This window comes from Colossoma macropomum, unplaced genomic scaffold (genome assembly GCF_904425465.1).
Source record: "Colossoma macropomum unplaced genomic scaffold, Colossoma_macropomum, whole genome shotgun sequence".
In the NCBI taxonomy this organism is placed as follows: domain Eukaryota; kingdom Metazoa; phylum Chordata; class Actinopteri; order Characiformes; family Serrasalmidae; genus Colossoma; species Colossoma macropomum.
Genome location: NW_023494803.1, coordinates 92,661 through 113,790, shown reverse-complemented (window position 1 = coordinate 113,790; position 21,130 = coordinate 92,661). Strand labels below are relative to the sequence as shown.

Here is a 21,130-nt window from a genome sequence, read left to right as displayed (position 1 = left end):
ATACCTACCAAAAACCCTAACAATCCCTGTCAGCACGTTGTGTATAATACCGAAGTCTGTATTTTATTAGTTATTATTGAATGTATAATATACACCTATTCTACATAACATTATGACCTCCTCCTTGTTTCTACGCTCATTGTCCATTTTATCAGCTCCACTTACTATATAGGTGCACTTTGTAGTTCTACAGTTACAGACTGTAGTCCATCTGTTTCTCAGGACCCCCTTCCTCACAGAGCAGGTACTATTTGTGTGGTGGATCATTCTCAGCACTGCAGTAACACTGACGTGGTGGTGGTGTGTTAGTGTGTGTTGTGCTGATACGAGCGGATCAGACACAGCAGTGCTGCTGGAGTTTTTAAACACTGTGTCCACTCACTGTCCACTCTATTAGACACTCCTACTTTGTCAGTCCACCTTGTAGATGTGAAGTCAGAGATGACAGCTCATCTGCTGCTGCACAGTTTGTGTTGGTCATCCTCTAGTCCTTCATTAGTGGTCACAGGACGCTGCCCACAGGACGCTGTTGGCTGGATATTTTTGGTTGGTGGACTATTCTCAGTCCAGCAGTGACACTGAGGTGTTTAAAAACTCCAGCAGCACTGCTGTGTCTGATCCACTCAGACCAGCACAACACACACTAACACACCACCACCACGTCAGTGTTACTGCAGTGCTGAGAGTGAGGGTCCATGGGGGTCCTGACCACTGAAGGACAGGGTAAAAGGGGGCTAACAAAGTATGCAGAGAAACAGATGGACTACAGTCTGTAACTGTAGAACTACAACGTGCACCTATACAGTAAGTGGAGCTGATAAAATGGACAATGAGTGTAGAAACAAGGCGGTGGTCAGAATGTTATGCCTGATCGGTGTAAGTAAAGGTGATTTTGAGCGGTAGTGCAGCAGTTCCAGTAAAGTGTAGAATCAAATTAATGCAACAGGATTTCTCCATTTGGCCAGCTGTTTCTTTCCCACACTCATGATAGTTCTGTAGCTCTTTTACTGCACGCTCCAGGATGTGAGGACATCATGAGGAAGTTCTTCTAGGTCTCATTTGGGGTATATAAACCATGGTGCCACACGGTGGGAGATGCAGTGGGAGAAAGATGAAGCTTGAAGCGAAAATTCTGCTTCTGTCTCTTCTGGCAGGAGTCGGCTCCTCAAGTAAGAACACTCTCTACTTTGAATTTCTGGATGATTGTGGTGTTATTGATTAACATTAGTGATTTGCAAGAAGGAAACAGTTCTGACAACCTTACCATGTCTGTGTTTATCATTTCAGCAACCAGCTGGTTTTGGACGACAGGTAAATATCAGAAAACATGATGCTGATGCATGATGAGCTCATGTACTTCTTTCAGTCTGTCAGTTGACCTTCTCACTTAATGTTTCCTTTCCACAAGTGAGAAGAAATAGTATCGAATAGTAAATATTAAAAATATATGCATGATATATAGGAATCATACATATATGTCTTGAACACATACGCATAACATATAGATAATAAATATATGTCTGATAGATGGTAGAATACCTCCCAGTACAGTTCTAATTAATTGTTATGTCTGCTTTTAAATATTTAATTAGGGAACAATATTTTCATTTATTTCATGTTTTAATGATGTTATTGCATATCTTACAGTGTGTATGTTTTCAAAGGTTAGTCATGTAGCTATTATACTAATGTCCACTTCATTAAGAAGTACACTGTAAAAAGTGGCTCATCTGATCTATTTAAAAAAAAATTACTTCATGTGGTAACAAGTAAATGAACTAGTTTTATTCAACTTAAATTTTTTTTTCAAATTTATTCAAAGTATTTATTTAGGTTGAATAAAACTAGTTCAGTTGCTTGTTACCACATGAAGTACATTTTTACGTAGATCAGATGAGACACTTTTTACAGTGTATGTGGATGAAACAAAGATGTATAAAAACCTATTATTATTATATAATGTGTAACATTAAAAAAAGTTATTATTGAACATGAAGCTAGCACATATGAGTCATATATACCATCCATATATGAACGATTGTTAAATATATGTTACACATACATGTTTATACATGGCTGAAATACATATTTGAAACTGGCCAATTTTAAGTTCATCATAAGTGTCAATTATAATTTGGATATATGCGAAAAAATGTCATATTTCAAATGCATATATTACCAAATATCTTATTTCCATATGGGATTATGTATTGTTGTTGGGGCTATTAGAGCTATGCCTTCAGTTTAAGCCACAAATGTCAAAACTCAACTCAAACAAAAACAAAAGATACTGCTAGTTTCTGCTAGCGTCCTAGTAGGATTCCTAGTAGCGTGTTATGCTGCCTTCAAGTCATGTTGGAAATATCGTGTTTACGAGATGGATGCACGTGAACGGCAGCACAATGTTGTATTTGCTAATGGGAAACTCAGATTTTTCAGTGAGCCCCGAGTTTGCAAGTTGGGGGAGTGTCACAAACAAAAAAAACAATGATAGACGCTGATAAACTCGCCATATTTCAGTTATTCACCAGTCACAACCTTAAGACCGCAGACTAAACCATCCACACCTAGAAATACACATATAATGTCTATGCACAGACTTTCTGTAATAACAAAAAAATAAAAGTAAAGCAAAAACATTATTTCCACTTATTTCCAACCAAAACCACTTGAGCACAAATCAAGTCATACTTACGACCTTCGAAGTCTGTTTGCAATTCTGGATCAAACACGAGTATTTAAATCTTGTAAAAGCCTTTATGTGTTTTAATTGAAACGTATATTTTGTCTTGTATGTTGCAGTTTTGCAGTGAGTTTCAGTAAAGAGCTCTAGCGTAGAGCTGCTGCCACCGCTCACTGAAACTTGGTTAGACTAAGGATCATCATCATATCTAGAACCTCCAGAAGTGCCTTTTCTTACAAAAGTAGTCCCACACATTGTAAATAAAAAACATAATTTGTTGATTCAGTTCCTGATTATTTTGGTAGTTAATCAAATGTGTAAGGCCTTTGGTTCAGCTCCTAAAGGCCTCACCAGTGGGAGAGCCTGCTTGGCTATAGCTATCTAGATACCAATGGAAAAAAAAGAGTCTGACTGAAAATATTTCTGTTGGACATTTCAAGATTTTAACCCTTTATTTCCAACTAAAACAATGACAAGATTGTTTGCTACACAGCTTGCAGTTTAAATACAGCAAGCATAGCATTTTAATAAAAATGAACTAAAAATGATGTGTTTACTGCTGAAAACCGATCAGTTGTGGCCTAAACCCGAGGCCTCTTTTCCTATTAACGTAATTCAGACCAGTGATGCACTGATATGATTGTTTTTCTCTCTGTTAGCCTTTGATTCCTGCTGGTCAAACTGTGGCTATGAGCTCAGCAGCTGTTCCTGCGCAAGCTCCTGTGTGTACAACGGAAACTGTTGTCATGATTACAGAGGTGAGACAACATCTAAAATGTTATAATGCTGGGAAAATAGGATCTCCTGTTGTAGATTCTATTGTGGAAATGACAAGGGATAATGAAGTTGTGCTGGACAATGTCGGCTACTAGGTATACTGAGGCTAGTCAAAAGCACGTGGAAAAGAGTGAGGCCATGCTTCATTTGCTTAATTTCCAGTCAAAACAGCCATTAAGTACAACCCCATTTCCAAAAGAGTTGGGATGCTGTGCAAAATGTAAATAGAAATAGGATGCAATGATATGCAAATCATGTAAACCATATTTTTTTAAGGGAAATAGTACAAAGACAACATAACAAATGTTGAAACTTAGAAAAAATATTGTTTTTTGAAAAATATATGCCCATTTTGAAGGGAACCACTGCTGTATTTTTGAAAGTGAAATGTTTTCCTGTTCTTGTTTGATTTTAGAATTTCAGCTGCTGAACAGTTTTGGGGCTCATTTGACATATTTTGTATTTAATAATGCGCCAAATGTTACCAGTAGTGACTGGTCTGGGCTGCAGGCAGGTCAGTTTAGCACCTGGACTCTTTTAATACAGAGCAATGCTGCTGTAATACATGCAGAATGTGGTTTGACATTGTCTTGCTGAAATAATCAAGGCCTTCCCTGAAAAAGACGTCGTCTAGATGGCAGCATATGTTGCCAAAACATGTATATATCGTTCAGCATTAATGGGGCCTTTACTGATGTGCATGTCACCCATGCCATGTGCACTAATGCCCCCTATACCATCATGAATACTGGCTGTGCAGTGATAACAAGCTGAGTGGTCTTGAGCCCGGGAGATACAGTGTCCATGATTTCCAAAAAAGAATTTCAAATGTTGATTCGTCGAACCACAGAACACTTTTCTGCTAACTCTCAGTCCATTTTAAATGAGCTCAGGCCCAGAGAAGGCAGCAGTGTTTCTGGATCCTGTTTATATATGGTTGCTTCTTTACGTTTTAGAGTTTTAACTTGCATTTGTGGATGCAGTGATGAACTGTTTTCACAGACAGTGGTTTTCAGAAGTGTTCCATGCAGTGATTTACCACTACAGAATCATTTTTAATGCAGTGCCACCTGAGCACCCAAATATCACAGCAAATACTGGTTTTTGGCCTTGTCCCTTACATACAGAGATTTCTCCAGATTCTCTGAATCTTTTAGTGTTATTATGTACCGTAGATGATGAAAAGCAGAAGGTCTTTGCTATTTTATGTTGCACTATTTGCTCATGCAGTCTTTCACAGAGTGGTGAACCCCTCCTCATCTTTACTTCTGAAAGACTTTTTATACCCAATTGTGTTACTGATCTGTTGCCAGTTAACCACCAGGTGTTTTTTTTAGCATTACACGACTTTACCAGTCTTTTGTTGCCCCATCCCAACTTTTTTGGGATGTATTGTTGGCATCAAATTCAAAATGGGCCATTATTTAAAACAATAAATTTCTCAGTTTCAACATTTGATATGTTGTCTTTGTACTATTTTCAATGAAATATAGGTTTTAAATGTTTTGCACATCATTGCGCATCATTTTGTTTTTATTTACATTTTTACAACTTTTTTGGAAATGGAGTTGTACAAGTTATTAAGTACAAGCGTGTCCACACATTGTCTTTATAACAGGTTCCATTCTTTTCAGGACACCTGCTTTCAGTTTTTCAAAGAAATCTGCAGGGATTTTTTCCAACCTCTAAAGTTCAGTCTTAGAAGTTGGTTGCATTTTCTGCTTCTCACAGTCCAAGTAATCCAAACACATTCAGTGATGTTGAAGTCTGGACTCTGGGGTGGCCAGTCCATTGTTCTGAGAACACCAACAGCTTCTTTGTTTGGTTGTACTTGTACTTAATAACCGTTGTGACTGGAACTAACTATGGTTACAAAGTGATATTATTTAGAATTCCTATTAACGGTTTAATCTAAATAAAGTAAATGATTTCAAAATGCCGTAAAGAAGATACTGGACACTGGACATTGTTTATTTTAAATTCCAAAGTCTGAATTTGGACTGAAATATGTCACTGTGTTAAAACCGATAGCTGTTCACAAACAATGCAATAAACATATCTGACGTTTTCTGTAATCTCCCTCACAGATTACTGCTACCAGACAACACACGACATACTACTCACCACAGGTACAGTTCTAGTTATTATGAAGATGATGATAGAGAGACTTTTGACTGAATTATGTGTATAATTCCACTGTTTTTGTTTTTAGGTGTAGTTGGGTCATGTGGTGGTACCTATACCCAGCAGAGTGGAGAATTTGCCAGCCCCCAGTACCCCAGCAACTACCCTAATTATGCTCACTGCTCATGGCGTATACAGAGCACAGGAACGAAGATCATACGCTTGGCATTCACCTACGTCCAGTAGGCCTTTCCAGTGATTTCTTTGAGAACAATTATTTCAATTTAATCCCAAAGTGAACGACTGCAAAACACATCAGGCTTTACTGAATCAGTGAACAGTTTGTTGGTGCCAGTTGTTCGGAATACTTTGAAATCAAAGTCAGCTAGATCACCACAGTACTGTTCTTTTAATATAGAACATTCTGTGCCAGATCTTACAACAATCATAGCAGTGCCAAATCCTGAAATACAGTCCAAAAATAAAGTTACTTTTCACTAGTGATATTCAAAAAACTTGCCAAACATATAAAAAAATCACTTTAAAAAATTCACTGGTGGTTTTGGATAGTAAATAAAATGACCATATTTGCACTGTAGACATTGTGACACCTGGTTCCTATCACCACCACTGTAAAAAAAAAAAAAAGAAAACAGAGCTAATTTGTCTATAGTTTCACATTAAACCACTCTGCGTTACTATTTCAACAACTGAATTGTGGAAAGCAAACATAATTCTTCTTTACATGCTAAATTTGGTGAAGAAATGTAGTAAATAACACAATGCATTAATTTTTGTCACGTGAAATGTAACGCAGCTGTGCAGATTGCTTTTTAAGGTGGTTTACATTCACTTCTGACACCAGTGTAATGTCATTCTCAAAAAGCAAATCTTAGCTAAGTGTTTTTCAATTAATGCATCAAACTACTACTGATAAGCGCCTCGAGTTAAAAGATCCATAATTTTCATTAAGTTACATTTTTGGACAACCTCAGCCACTAGGTCTGTTGAAGCTCTAGGTGTAGCTCACATAAAGACCAAGTACAGTATAGTGCAAAAGACAGACCTACGCAAAGTTCAGTCTTAGAAGTTGGTTGCATTTTCTTTGAAACTGAAGTATGAACAGTCCATTGTTCTGAGAACACCAGGAGCTTTTTTGTTTGAATGTACTTGTATGTAATGACTGGAAATTAAATGAATGAAGGGTGGTCTCTAATTTTTGTACAGTACTGTATATAAAGGCAGTTTAGTGATGCAAACAGAACACTATTCACTCTTATGTTACTATAGGAAGTAACTATAATTCCAAATGATGTCATTCAGCGCTTTTATTACCTGTTTAATCCTCCAACTTTTAAAAGTAACGGTTTTAAAAACTGAATCAAAAATTCAATCACTGCATTAAAAAACATCTGAACAGTGTAATGATGGTTTTTAGTTTGGTATTTTTTTAGTGTGTATTGCATTTCATGTTTTTTCACTGTTTTCCCTACTTTTCTTATGAGAACGTCTTAATGTAGATTTTTTTTCCATGTTCTAGAATAGAATCAGGTCCAGACTGCAAATATGATGCCGTCCGTGTGTATGATGGTCCTTCCACCTCCTACCCTTTACTGGGGGTACTGTGTGGATCCCAGACAAGGACCTTCTTTTCCAGTGGGAATGACCTGACTGTGGTTTTCTCCAGTGACAGCAGTACTACCTACCAAGGCTTTGTCGCTAATTGGGTCTTTGAAGGTGAGTGACCAGTGCGCCTCGGTTCATTTTGTTTGGATTCTTTATTTATGCAGGAAGTCTAACACCCAAGCCTCACCGGCATTTAAAGTGGGACAAATAAGCTTCATGCTGTGTTCCTCTTTTAATGAGAGCAGACCAATCAAGTGTAACTGTCATGAATAATGGCCACAAGAGTGCTTCAGTAATTCAGCAATTGTCTGCCATGCTCATGATTTTAAAAAAGGTCCACAAAGCACACAGTTAGTGGACCGCCAAATCAAAATACTGAACAGTATACACCGATCAGACATAACATTCTGACCACCTCCTTGTTTCTACACTCATTGTCCATTTTATCAGCTCCACTTACTATATAGGTGCACTTTGTAGTTCTACAGTTACAGACTGTAGTCCATCTGTTTCTCTGATACTTTGTTAGCCCCCTTTTACCCTGTTCTTCAGTGGTCAGGACCGCCATGGACCCTCACAGAGCAGGTACTATTTGGGTGGTGGATCATTCTCAGCAGTAACACTGACGTGGTGGTGATGTGTTAGTGTGTGTTGCGCTGGTCTGAGTGGATCAGACACAGCAGTGCTGCTGGAGTTTTTAAACACCTTAGAGTCACTGCTGGACTGAGAATAGTCCACCAACCAAAAATATCCAGCCAACAGCGTCCTGTGGGCAGCGTCCTGTGACCACTGATGAAGGACTAGAGGATGACCAACACAAACTGTGCAGCAGCAGATGAGCTATCGTCTCTGACTTTGCATCTACAAGGTGGACTGACAAGGTAGGAGTGTCTAATAGAGTGGACAGTGAGTGGACACAGTGTTTAAAAACTCCAGCAGCACTGCTGTGTCTGATCCACTCAGACCAGCACAACACACACTAACACACCACCACCACGTCAGTGTTACTGCAGTGCTGAGAATGATCCACCACCCAAATAGTACCTGCTCTGTGGGGGTCCATAGGGGTCCTGACCACTGAAGAACAGGGTAAAAGGAGGCTAACAAAGTATGCAGAGAAACAGATGTATAAGGATGCATGTATTTGTAGATGCGAAGAACCTCACAGACCTGGCTTGTAACACACTTGCCCATTCACTCACATTCAGCAAGCTAAACATTCTCAACAAGGGGCTGCTTCTAGCTTAAAGCAGAAGCTGCATAGAACTCCAGTTCTTTCCCCTCTAACAGTCCTACAATTTCTTCTCATTCTATGACTACACATGATCCGAAATAGCCAAATCATAATTTTAAAGCATTTAAAAAGCATGTTAGGTAAAGTTGAGTAGCCTTTTAGAGCCATTACAGTATTTTATGATAATTATCACACTTTCAAGAACTAACATGTGATGTGCACCATTGCATGCAACAGCATCAGTGTATTTAAGGCAGAAAATTTCATAAGAGACCTCATTGAAAAGGTTCATTCAGAATGCTATATATGCAAATCCCTGTTGTTGGAAGAAAACCTCATATCTCCATTTTTGACGTTTTTCAGTTTTTGCCATAATTTGAAAATACCTGTTGCCCTTTACATTGTCTATAAATTTCATGATGAATGGACTAAAAGAAATGACCCAAAAAGGCTTGGTAAAAAGTCTGCTTCCATTGACTTACCTTAAAAGTAAAATGTTTTTTCTTTTCCTGTAAAGCATTTTGGAGATACGAGGTTTTCTTCCAACAACAGCGATATGCAACTTTTTTTTGGATATAAGAAGTTTTCATGCCAATGGCAAAAACATTTTTTATTTTAATTTATTGTCTTTGTAATATGTCCATTCAAAAATATGGTTTACATGATTTGCATATCACTGCATCCTGTTTTTAGTTACGTTCTGCACAGCGTCCCAAATTTTGGAAATGGGGCTGTAGAATGTGTGTGAAAACACAAAAGACATGAAAATATAGCTTTTATCAGGAACCACTGGAGCATCTACCAAAATGTGTTCCACTTTATCTTTACCCTGTATAGTTCCTTTAGAGTGGTCTTTCTGAACCACTCTTATTCTTATGTTCAGCTCCTCTTGTACTCACAGGTGCTCTTCTTTATCTCACAGAACCTCCTCCTTATACCACGGATCAACCACATACCACAGAAGGTCTGCTTTATACCACAGAAGTTCCACCTGTTACCACAGAAGATCTACTTTATACCACAGAAGGTCCTCCTTACACCACAGAACCTCCTCTTGATCCCTCAGTTAATCCTTTTCACACATCAAGTATTTTTTTTTAATGCCACAGACTTTTTTCTGGAATGTATAATGTTTATTCTGTTGACCTTCATCTTCATGCAAATTTGGTTCCTAGAATTCAGTGATGTCCCTCAGCTGTGAAAATAGTTTGTTCTTTAAGTTGTTGTTGTTATTAAGACAGGTTTGTTCTCTCTGTATTAGCTTCTCCCTCCTGCAGGTGGAACTGTGGCTACAACCTCGGCAGCTGTTCCTGCTCCAGCTCCTGTCAGTACTATGGAAACTGCTGCCACGACTACCACGGTCAGAAAATGTAGTTTTAAAGTGACATTTATTGACATTTAAAGGTGGCTAATGTGACTGTGTGCTGACATCTTGCTATTATTTCTCTCACAGATTACTGTTATGACACCACCCCTGATCCTTACCCCACAACAGGTACACGTTCTGTGCTCAGAGTGAGCGAACAGGTGTCCTCTGGAATATCTGTATCGTTTTGCACATCTTCATCTTTTCGTGTATTTAGGTCCTGCACTGGACCAGTAAGGGCCCACTTAGGACTTGACTAATGGCCCACAATGGGCTGCTGGCACAAGAGATTTTGCTCATTGTCAAATGACTGGCATCAGCATCTCAGCGGCTGTGTTTACATGCAAATATTTTTGCCAATCTGATTGAACACATTCCGATTACAGATTAAGACTGAGGTGTTTCAACAATCTGATGGAAAATCTTTGTTTACATGCTCACTACAAGTAATCTCATCCAATACGATGCGCATGCATGGGGAACCACTTAGAGTAAATGTGACCATGACAGCGAACATCACAAGGTCCAGTCAGAGTGAGAAGAGCAGCGCTTGTGTTTTTAATTGCTTTAAAATGATGCCAGACTCAGGAAAACGTCCTTCACATGTCCTTATTAAAGAAGGCCGAGAGGAAGACGTCGTGTTCTGAGACACATAAGCTGGACGTCCGTCCCACCGCCGCCTTTTAAAGATCAGAGCATAAACTTCGTCTCCTCTGCAGACCAGTTTCTGCTCCGCCACGTTGAATGTTATAAACTTTTTATAAACTTAAATGATGCAACGAACATGATCAGAACGGACTTAAACTTTCCGATAGGGAATGTAATCAGATACAGGCGTTTACACGGATATTATTCTTCTATTTAACAGATTATTTACAGGATTACCCACCTCGATCAATCGGACAGAAACTGTATTCTGAATGGCCTCAATCTGACTAGTCTATTCTGATTGAGGTGTACACATGGACGTATTCTATTCCAATTGAGCTATTAGTTGGATTATTAACGGATTATTAGGCTGCATGTAAATGTGGCTAATGTTGGTTGACTTTATTACTAGTTAAGTATAAAGACAACAGGTATTAATGCAGCTCTTTTAATGTTTACATAATGGAAAACAAAAAAAAGTGGGCAATTACAGTGAAGATTATGGGCCTTTGTCTTTTACAGTAAAGCTGATTATACTGTATGTCTTGACATAAATAGCCCTGCTGGTAAAAGCATACCCTAATATAGAAGGACCATTAAAAACCATTAGGATTAAAGGCTAATGGCTTGGCTTTCTAATGGGAATTGGCTTAAGGGTTTCTAATAGGGCCTGCAGTGGTTGGTGTAATGGTGTAATGTAACACCTCTGCCTTCTACACTGTAAACTGGGGTTCAATCCCTGCCTGGGTAAACACCCTACACTATACAAATAAGAGTCCTTGGGCAAGACTCCTAACACTACCTTCACCTACCTGTGCAAAATGATCAAACTATCAGTCACTCTGGATAAGAGTGTCTTCCAAATACCATAAGTATATATATGTAAATGCTAGATTTCAGTAGAACATCTTTAGATCCCTTAGGAAACCATCAAATGCATTTAGAATCCACCACTGGTCACCTGCTAAACCATTAGAGCCCTTTACATTGTGCTATCAAACCATTTAAAATGCCAAAACACATTAGAAAACCACCAGGAACCACCAGGAACCAACAGAAACACACGGGTGTCTTAATGGTAACTATTAAGCCAATTCTCACTAAGAATCAAAATCAAATCAAACATTTTTATGGCAGGGAATATTGTTAAAGTAATTTTACAGTAGATATACCATAAAGTGTTTGATACAGTATAATCTGCCTGTGCTGTAAATGTTTTCCCAGAATTCACCACAGGACAGTGTGTAAAACTATAAAAAAATGTTTTTAAATATCATTCTGGCTCAAACACAGTACATTACTGTAGAATTACAGACATTCTTTACAGCGCGCACCGACCATAGTGGGCCAATGGGAGCATGTTTGCAGAGTAACCCCCCCCCACCCCACCCCCACACACACTTTTCTTTAGAACTATTAATTTTTGTATTTAATGTCGTATGACATCCATATGTGGCCTAAAACCACATGGGAGTTTTTAAGCTTCTGATGTACTTTTGAAAACTAATGCTGTTGTTTTATGTAGAATGGAATCTGATGATGTCAGTTATGTCAGTAATGAAAATAGTTTTACTGTCATTTGAGTTGGTGATGTTGTTGTTATTAAGACAGGCTTGTTCTCTCTGTATTAGCTTCTCCTTCCTGCAGGTGGAACTGTGGCTACAACCTCGGCAGCTGTTCCTGCTCCAGCTCCTGTCAGTACTATGGAAACTGCTGCCACGACTACCACGGTCAGGAAATGTAGTTTTCAGTAGTGTGACTGTGTAGATTTTAAAGTAAGATTTACTGACTTTAATGTGACTGTGTGTTGACATCTTACTATTATTTCTCCCACAGATTACTGTTATACAACCACATATGCTCCTGACACCACATCAGGTATACTGTCTGTGCTGAGAAAGAGGGAATACGTGTTCACTGAAACATGTAGTAAATATAATAATCATCATCATCATCTTTATTTAAATAGCACTTTTTATGCCAGTGGCAGCTTAAAGTGCTTTACAGACAGTCAATTAATGTTTAAATAATGGAACACTGAAAAAAAGTTCAGTTACAGTGAAGATGATGGTCCTTTACTGTTTCAGAAATATTTTACAGTAAAGCTGATGATACTACATGTTGTGACAGAAATAGCCCTGCTGGAAAGAAAAAAAAACATACAAACCATTAGGTCTTTCTATTGGTTCCTGGTGGTCTTCTATTGCGTTTGGGCTGTTCTTGATGAGTTCATATCACAATGAAAAGGATCCTAATGGTTGAACAGGTGAGCTGTAATTGATTCCAAACAGATTTGTTGGTTTTCTAATAGGATCCAAAGATGTTCTACAGGAAACTAGTGATCTATAATTGTGGCCATTAATCCAATTCTCATTAAGAAACAAAATCAATCCTGATGGTTCTAACCGTACCATAACATATTTGAGGCAAGATAATCTGCCTGTACTGTAAATGTTTTCCCAGAATTCAACCCAAGATGCTGTTTAAATCTGTAAAACACTTTTTAAATATCATTCTGGCTCAAACACAGTACATTACTGTAGAATTACAGACATTCTTTACAGCGACCAGTGACCAAAAATCAGATCACAGTGGGCGAATGGGAGCATGTTTGCAGGGTACCCCGCCCCCACACACACACTTTTCTTTAGAACTATTAATTTTTGTATTTAATGTCGTATGACATCCATATGTGGCCTGAGAAACCACAAGGGAATTTTTAAGCTTCTGATGCACTTTTGAAAACTAATGCTGTTGTTTTATGTAGAATGGAATTCTGATCATGTCACTTATGTTAATAATGAAAATAGTTTCACTGTCATTTGAGTTGGTGATGTTGTTGTTATTAAGACAGGCTTGTTCTCTCTGTATTAGAGTCTCCTTCCTGCAGGTGGAACTGTGGCTACAACCTCGGCAGCTGTTCCTGCTCCAGCTCCTGTCAGTACTATGGAAACTGCTGCCACGACTACCACGGTCAGAAAATGTAGTTTTATATAGAGTGACTGTGTAGATTTTTAAGTGATGTGTACTGACATGTAGAGGTGACTGACTTCAATGTGACTGTGTGTTTACGTCTAACTATTATTTCTCCCACAGATTACTGTGACACAACTACAACCACAGGTGCTCCTGACACCACAACAGGTATGTTTTCTTTGTTGAGAGAGAGGGAGCATGTGTTCTCTGGAATAATAATAATAATAATAACAATAATAATAATAATAACAATAATAGTAATAATAATAATAATAATTAAAATAGCACTTTTTATGCTGGTTGCAGCTCAAAGTGTTCTACAGACAGGTGATAAATGTTAACAGTAATACAAGAAATTATGTACTAATTTAAAATCATACAAGAAAATAACACAGATCAAATTAAGAAGACAAATACTTAAAAGATGTCGTGTTAATTAAACACCAAGTTAAAGAGATACGTTTTTAAATGTTTCTTAAAAGTTTACACTGACCTTTACTGTCCAATAAAAGGTGGACTTTCTAAGTGGAGTTTCTAAAGTTTAGAACCATAACACCTGAAAGAGGCCTCTCTGTGTTTTCTGTATTTTATGGAAGGCCAGAATCTGAAGATGTAAGATTATGTGCTGGAACATAAACAGACAGATATTCTGTGATGTAAGCAGTGCTTTAAGTCTGGTTCCATTGACTTACATTAAAAGTAAAAGTATGTTTTTCCTTCTACTGTAAAGTTATCATTTGGGGATATGAGGATTTCTTCCGACAACAGCGATTATGCTATAGTGAATGTATACCACCGTTAGCTAGGTGCAGACATGGCAAAGCAAATCCCCTTTTTCTCTCTGTATTAGAGTCTCCTTCCTGCAGGTGGAACTGTGGCTACAACCTTGGCAGCTGTTCCTGCTCCAGCTCCTGTCAGTACTATGGAAACTGCTGCCACGACTACCACGGTCAGGAGATGTAGTTTTCAGTAGTGTGACTGTGTAGATTTTAAAGTAACATTTACTGACTTCAATGTGACTGTGTGTTGACATCTTACTATTATTTCTCCCACAGATTACTGCTACACAACCACATATGCTCCTGACACCACATCAGGTATACTGTCTGTGCTGAGAAAGAGGGAATACGTGTTCACTGAAACATATAGTAAATATAATAATCATCATCATCATCATCATCATTATCTTTATTTAAATAGCACTTTTTATGCCAGTGGCAGCTTAAAGTGCTTTACAGACAGTCAATTAATGTTTAAATAATGGAACACTGAAAAAAAGTTCAGTTACAGTGAAGATGATGGTCCTTTACTGTTTCAGAAATATTTTACAGTAAAGCTGATGATACTACATGTTGTGACAGAAATAGCCCTGCTGGAAAGAAAAAAAAACATACAAACCATTAGGTCTTTCTATTGGTTCCTGGTGGTCTTCTATTGCATTTTGGCTTTTCTTGATGAGTTCATATCACAATGAAAAGGATCCTAATGGTTGAACAGGTGAGCTGTAATTGATTCCAAACAGATTTGTTGGTTTTCTAATAGGATCCAAAGATGTTCTACAGGAAACTAGTGATCTATAATTGTGGCCATTAATCCAATTCTCATTAAGAAACAAAATCAATCCTAATGGTTCTAACCGTACCATAACGTATTTGAGGCAAGATAATCTGCCTGTACTGTAAATGTTTTCCCAGAATTCAACCCAAGATGCTGTTTAAATCTGTAAAACACTTTTTAAATATTATTCTGGCTCAAACACAGTACATTACTGTAGAATTACAGACATTCTTTACAGCGACCAGTGACCAAAAATCAGATCACAGTGGGCGAATGGGAGCATGTTTGCAGGGTACCCCGCCCCCACACACACACTTTTCTTTAGAACTATTAATTTTTGTATTTAATGTCGTATGACATCCATATGTGGCCTGAGAAACCACAAGGGAATTTTTAAGCTTCTGATGCACTTTTGAAAACTAATGCTGTTGTTTTATGTAGAATGGAATTCTGATCATGTCACTTATGTTAATAATGAAAATAGTTTCACTGTCATTTGAGTTGGTGATGTTGCTGTTATTAAGACAGTCTTGTTCTCTCTGTATTAGAGTCTCCTTCCTGCAGGTGGAACTGTGGCTACAACCTCGGCAGCTGTTCCTGCTCCAGCTCCTGTCAGTACTATGGAAACTGCTGCCACGACTACCACGGTCAGAAAATGTAGTTTTATATAGAGTGACTGAGTAGATTTTTAAGTGATGTGTACTGACATGTAGAGGTGACTGACTTCAATGTGACTGTGTGTTTACGTCTAACTATTATTTCTCCCACAGATTACTGTGACACAACTACAACCACAGGTGCTCCTGACACCACAACAGGTATGTTTTCTTTGTTGAGAGAGAGGGAGCATGTGTTCTCTGGAATAATAATAATAATAACAATAATAACAATAATAATAATAATAATAATAATAATAATTAAAATAGCACTTTTTATGCTGGTTGCAGCTCAAAGTGTTCTACAGACAGGTGATAAATCTTAACAGTAACACAAGAAATTATGTACTAATTTAAAATCATACAAGACAATAACACAGATCAAATTAAGAAGACAAATATTTAAAAGATGTCGTGTTAATTAAACACCAAGTTAAAGAGATACGTTTTTAAATGTTTCTTAAAAGTTTACACTGACCTTTACTGTCCAATAAAAGGTGGACTTTCTAAGTGGAGTTTCTAAAGTTTAGAACCATAACACCTGAAAGAGGCCTCTCTGTGTTTTCTGTATTTTATGGAAGGCCAGAATCTAAAGATGTAAGATTATGTGCTGGAACATAAACAGACAGATATTCTGTGATGTAAGCAGTGCTTTAAGTCTGGTTCCATTGACTTACATTAAAAGTAAAAGTATGTTTTTCCTTCTACTGTAAAGTTATCATTTGGGGATATGAGGATTTCTTCCCGACAACAGCGATTATGCTATAGTGAATGTATACCACCGTTAGCTAGGTGCAGACATGGCAAAGCAAATCCCCTTTTTCTCTCTGTATTAGAGTCTCCTTCCTGCAGGTGGAACTGTGGCTACAACCTGGGCAGCTGTTCCTGCTCCAGCTCCTGTCAGTACTATGGAAACTGCTGCCACGACTACCACGGTCAGGAAATGTAGTTTTACATACTGTGAATGTGTTGATTTTATTATTACATTTACTAACATTTAGACTGACATTATTGTGACTTTGTGCTGACATCTTACTATTATTTCTCTCACAGATTACTGTTCTACAAGCACATCAGATCCTTACCCTCCAGGTATATTTCCTGTGGTTGAGAGAGAGGGAACAGGTGTTCTCTGGAATATGTGTATCTTTCTGCGCATCTTTATCTTTTTGTATATCTCGGTCCTGCACTGCACTTAGGATTTAACCAATGGGCTCCCTACACAGGCCACATGAAATTTTGCTCAATAGCAAATAGTGGCATCTCAATGCTGGCCCAGTTTAGGCAGGTCTAACTCCACCGTAACTGAGTGAGGGTTTTGTGTGGGTGTGTCCACAGCTCAGCTATTACTGCAGATGCTGTTAAATCACTTGCAATATATTTAAAAAATTCAAAATACCACCATTAGCTTGGTGCAGACATGACAATGCAAATCCCATAGGGCCTGAATACCAAAGGTAGCTGAAATTAGCATTATTGTAGCTGTGGTAATGACGTGTAAGATACAGATACAGATATGTAAAAAGAAAAAGTGAACTTATGAAGTGATGTTTCTACATTAAAGTCTGCTATGTATCTCGCCTGTATTTAAACTGTGAATAGTACAGTATTACTCATTTCATTGTGAAGTTTAAGTTGGAAACAAAAGGGTTAATTTCTTCAACAGCTGAGCTGAAAGTTGGCCAATCAGGACATGTTTTTGTAGCGTCTAGGGAGATATAGCTAAGTGAGCTCTCCTATCCACGCGTTTTCTAAAAAAACAAACAAACGGGGGCTGGAATAACCCCTCACTATTTCCATTTGCCGGTTTTCTGTTTCCAAAAGAGCTAGAATTCCAGTAGTGCTGACCAGAGAATTTCTAGTGAGAAAAACAAATTTGGTTCAGTTGCGGACCACCTGATTCAGTCATGACCTCGGACTCAACGTGTGCTGTTGTCGTGTGCAACAACAAAAAGTGGAAAGTATTCTTGGAAAGTCTGAGTTTCAAAGACTAGCAGACTCGTAAACATTGTTTGTGCCCTCCGTGCTACGCGGTCCGTTCTATGCAAAAGAAGAATGAAAGGAAACTTAAATACATATTCAATTAGAGGATTTATGTTTGTCTGTAAAAATAAGATATACAAATTAGGATATGTCTGAGCTTTTCCTACTTTCCACAAGTTAGTTGCTGCGTGGCTGCAGGATTTCAGCAACCCTGCAATCCATGAGCAACTCCAACAAACCATTATCTGTTTTTTATAAGGCAACATTTTAAAGAAGGTAATGTTCTTATTGATTTTACTGATAGATGTTTGGAGCGGCAGGCTGACTGGACAGCTGGACGAATGGATGGTTTTGTTATTCATACCAGTTTAGCTTTTTTTGTCATTAGCTCTCACTTGAATATGAGGAAGGAGACCGTTGGGGAACATAGTTTTGTTAAAGCTGTGGACAAACCACATCACACTTGTGATCGGTGAGGGTAAGGCTCACATAGGCACTATCCAGGTTTAGGACCACCCAGTTTACATCCTGAGGAGAACTTTGGGTTAATAAAATTCTAATATATGTATTATTAATATATATAAAATACACACACACATTTTTTATTTACACAAATTTCCACTTAGATGCAGTCGATCAGCCTAGACATGTTTGGTGTCAAAATTTTGCTTCTTTACGTTAGAGCCCCTGCAGAGAAAAACAGCTTGAATTTCATGATTCCAGCACGAATCCATGGTTTATGCCGGTCTAGTGCTGGTTTAGTTGATCACCCAGCATGGACATGGTGGTGGACCAGCATACCAGCATTCAAAACACAACATATGCTGGTTATGCTGGTTGACTAGATACACTAGAAGTCAGTAGTCAATAGTTTTCTATAAGGACATCTCCAAAAGTTCTCTCAAACACATGCAGGTCTTCATTCTTCACTGTTAAGGTTATACAGACTTGTCTATGTGGGTTTGGACACAGTTAGTCTTACAGTGGACTATAAAAAAAAACTAAACGCAGCAGGCAGCCATTTTAGACGCCAGCTAAACAAAACACTGTGTAGCTAAATGAAGGTTGCAGCTATTTTAGATCAAATGTGCTTGGCTACACAGTTTTGTTGATTTGTGTAGTTTACAGTAAATCACTCTGTGCTCTAAAGCACATCAACAATTCACATGACTTTAATGAAGACCTGAACGTGCTTTGACTAGTGACTAGGCTTTGCTAGCGCTACTATGCCCAAGTGCTAAACTAAAGAAGCAAAATTTGGACAGGAAACACGTCTCTGCTGATCACAGCACATCTGGCTTAAGTGAAAATGTGTATTTTGATTTTTCTCCAAACCATTCCTTTAAATGTGCCATTAAACCTTTATTAACCCTTATTTTGTCCTGATCTCCAGTGACTCACCCCACCTGCGGAGGACGCTTGTTTGATTCCGGGTCAATCTCCAGCCCCTACTACCCAAATTATTACCATGACAACGCATATTGCGTATGGCAGCTCTCTGCTCCTGCAGGGCAGAGGATCTTTCTGTCGTTTGTAGATCTCGAGTAAGTAGAATACTCTAAAAGAGATCTTCTCTTAATCTCATTTACTTCTCCTAGACATAGTTAAATCCTGGTGGATATTAGTGTGAGACTTAAGCCTTTTTCCGATTTTCTTACTCAGATCAAAATGAATTTACAGATAAATCGATCAGGCATAACATTCTGACCACCTCCTAGTTTCTACACTCATTGTCCATTTTATCATCTCCACTTACTATATAGGTGCACTTTGTAGTTCTACAGTTACAGACTGTAGTCCATCTGTTTCTCTGATACTTTGTTAGCCCCCTTTTACCCTGTTCTTCAGTAGTCAGGACCCCCATGGACCCTCACAGAGCAGGTACTATTTGGGTAGTGGATCATTCTCAGCACTGCAGTAACACTGACATGGTGGTGGTGTGTTAATGTGTGTTGTGCTGGTCTGAGTGGATCAGACACAGCAGTGCTGCTGGAGTTTTTAAACACCTCAGTGTCGCTGCTGGACTGAGAATAGTCCACCAACCAAAAATATCCAGCCACTGATGAAGGACTAGAGCAGGGGTATTTAATTAAAATTCAAAAAGGTCCAGTTAGAGAAAATGTCCTCAAGCAAAGGTCCAGAACATCATAATGTCTAACTTGCATTATGATTCAGTGCCATATACTGTAAACTGATTTAGCCTAGTAGGTATATCAACATCTTATGTAGTCGACAACTGAATTTCAGATCAAATGAAGTACAATTCAGTAACATTTCAACAACATTGTCAGTTTTCTCCTTTTTAGAGAACGTCATTTGAAATAACTTCCCTCCGACTTACTTTCTTCTCCGACACCTCGTCCCTCCCCTGTGTGTGCGTCGCTCACTCGAGTACACAGATCTGATTGGTGTAGCGTCACATGTGATATTTACAATGCATGTGATTGGTCTGTGACTTTCCTGGGCCACTAAATGACCGATTAAAACAGTAAAACGAAAATTAAATAATTCTCTATAGTTTATCGGTTATAGGTCCAGTTCCGCATAGGACAGCGTCTGGGTCCGGACTCGGACCTCTGGACTAGAGGATGATTAGCTCATACTGTACAGCAAGAGATGAGCTGTGTCTGATCCTAACACTACCTTCTCCTACCTGTGTAAAATGATCAAAATAGTAAGTCGCTCTGGATAAGAGCATCTGCCAAATGCTCTATATGTAAATGAAAATTAGCCTTGTAGCTCCAGTCCAAAACTAAAGAAGCTGACGTCAGCCACCAAACGTGTCTTGGCTCATTGCCTACATTTGGGGTAAGGGGGAAAGTTTACACTAGACTATTACTTTAAAAGATGGTTAATCAGCTAACGGCTCTGCGTTTGTGGCTCAGGCTGGAGCGCTGCTGTAACTGTGACTATATATACGTGTATGATGGCTCCACCACCGCCTCCTCACTGCTGGGCAAGCTGTGCTACAATGACACCACCCTCCGGGACTTCCGCTCATCCTCCTCATACATGACTGTCCTGTTCAGGAGCGACGGCTCAGGCGTGGCCCGCGGCTTCAAAGCCTCCTTCAGCAGCTCTCTGCCCGAAAATACAGGTAAACTCAGCAAAAGGGCAAACAGTACAATTGCCATAGGTGTATCCTCTGAGTCCATTCCCAATAGGGCCCTGTAAATCTAGGATAAGGTTCTGTCTTTTTTGAGCATCTACATTCACAGGAATGTGAAAAGCAAAACTGACCCTAGAGCAGCATTATTTCATAGGAGTTAAGTATGTGTGGCTGTTTAACTTCTTTTCACAGTAGCCATAAAATGCAATTTCCACCTGAGTTTATGCATCATGCATTTCTGTTCTTCAGTCACAATGTTGTTTTTAATTTCAATGCGAATGTGTATGATTTACAAAACTGCAAACAAACTGGCTTTTCATCTTTGTAGGTGTGCAAGCAAGTCAACTTCTATAAAAGAAAGCAATTAAATGGTATTTTTATTGTGGCAGTT

General features: G+C 38.5%; 1 protein-coding gene across 4 annotated transcripts; it reads left to right on the top strand.

The window, feature by feature from the left end:
* The first annotated feature begins 1,059 nt into the window (after window positions 1–1,059).
* On the top strand, window positions 1,060–20,819 carry LOC118823473 (deleted in malignant brain tumors 1 protein-like). 4 transcript variants are annotated; one of them, XM_036593131.1, is made up of 21 exons: window positions 1,060–1,169; window positions 1,288–1,311; window positions 3,343–3,441; window positions 5,548–5,589; window positions 5,673–5,826; window positions 7,125–7,321; window positions 9,367–9,471; window positions 9,706–9,804; window positions 9,898–9,939; window positions 12,090–12,188; window positions 12,295–12,336; window positions 13,333–13,431; window positions 13,555–13,581; window positions 14,285–14,383; window positions 14,490–14,531; window positions 15,540–15,638; window positions 15,762–15,809; window positions 16,484–16,582; window positions 16,701–16,739; window positions 19,024–19,174; window positions 20,516–20,819. In XM_036593131.1, the coding sequence occupies exons 1-21, from the start codon at window positions 1,076–1,078 to the stop codon at window positions 20,802–20,804; spliced, it is 1,989 nt and encodes a 662-aa protein (XP_036449024.1). In that variant the 5' UTR covers window positions 1,060–1,075; the 3' UTR covers window positions 20,805–20,819. The 4 variants fall into 4 exon arrangements, with proteins under 4 accessions (XP_036449024.1, XP_036449022.1, XP_036449025.1 ...); XM_036593129.1 differs by having other exon boundaries at window positions 13,555–13,602; XM_036593132.1 differs by lacking the exons at window positions 12,090–12,188; window positions 12,295–12,336 and having other exon boundaries at window positions 13,555–13,602.
* Window positions 20,820–21,130: the final 311 nt, after the last annotated feature.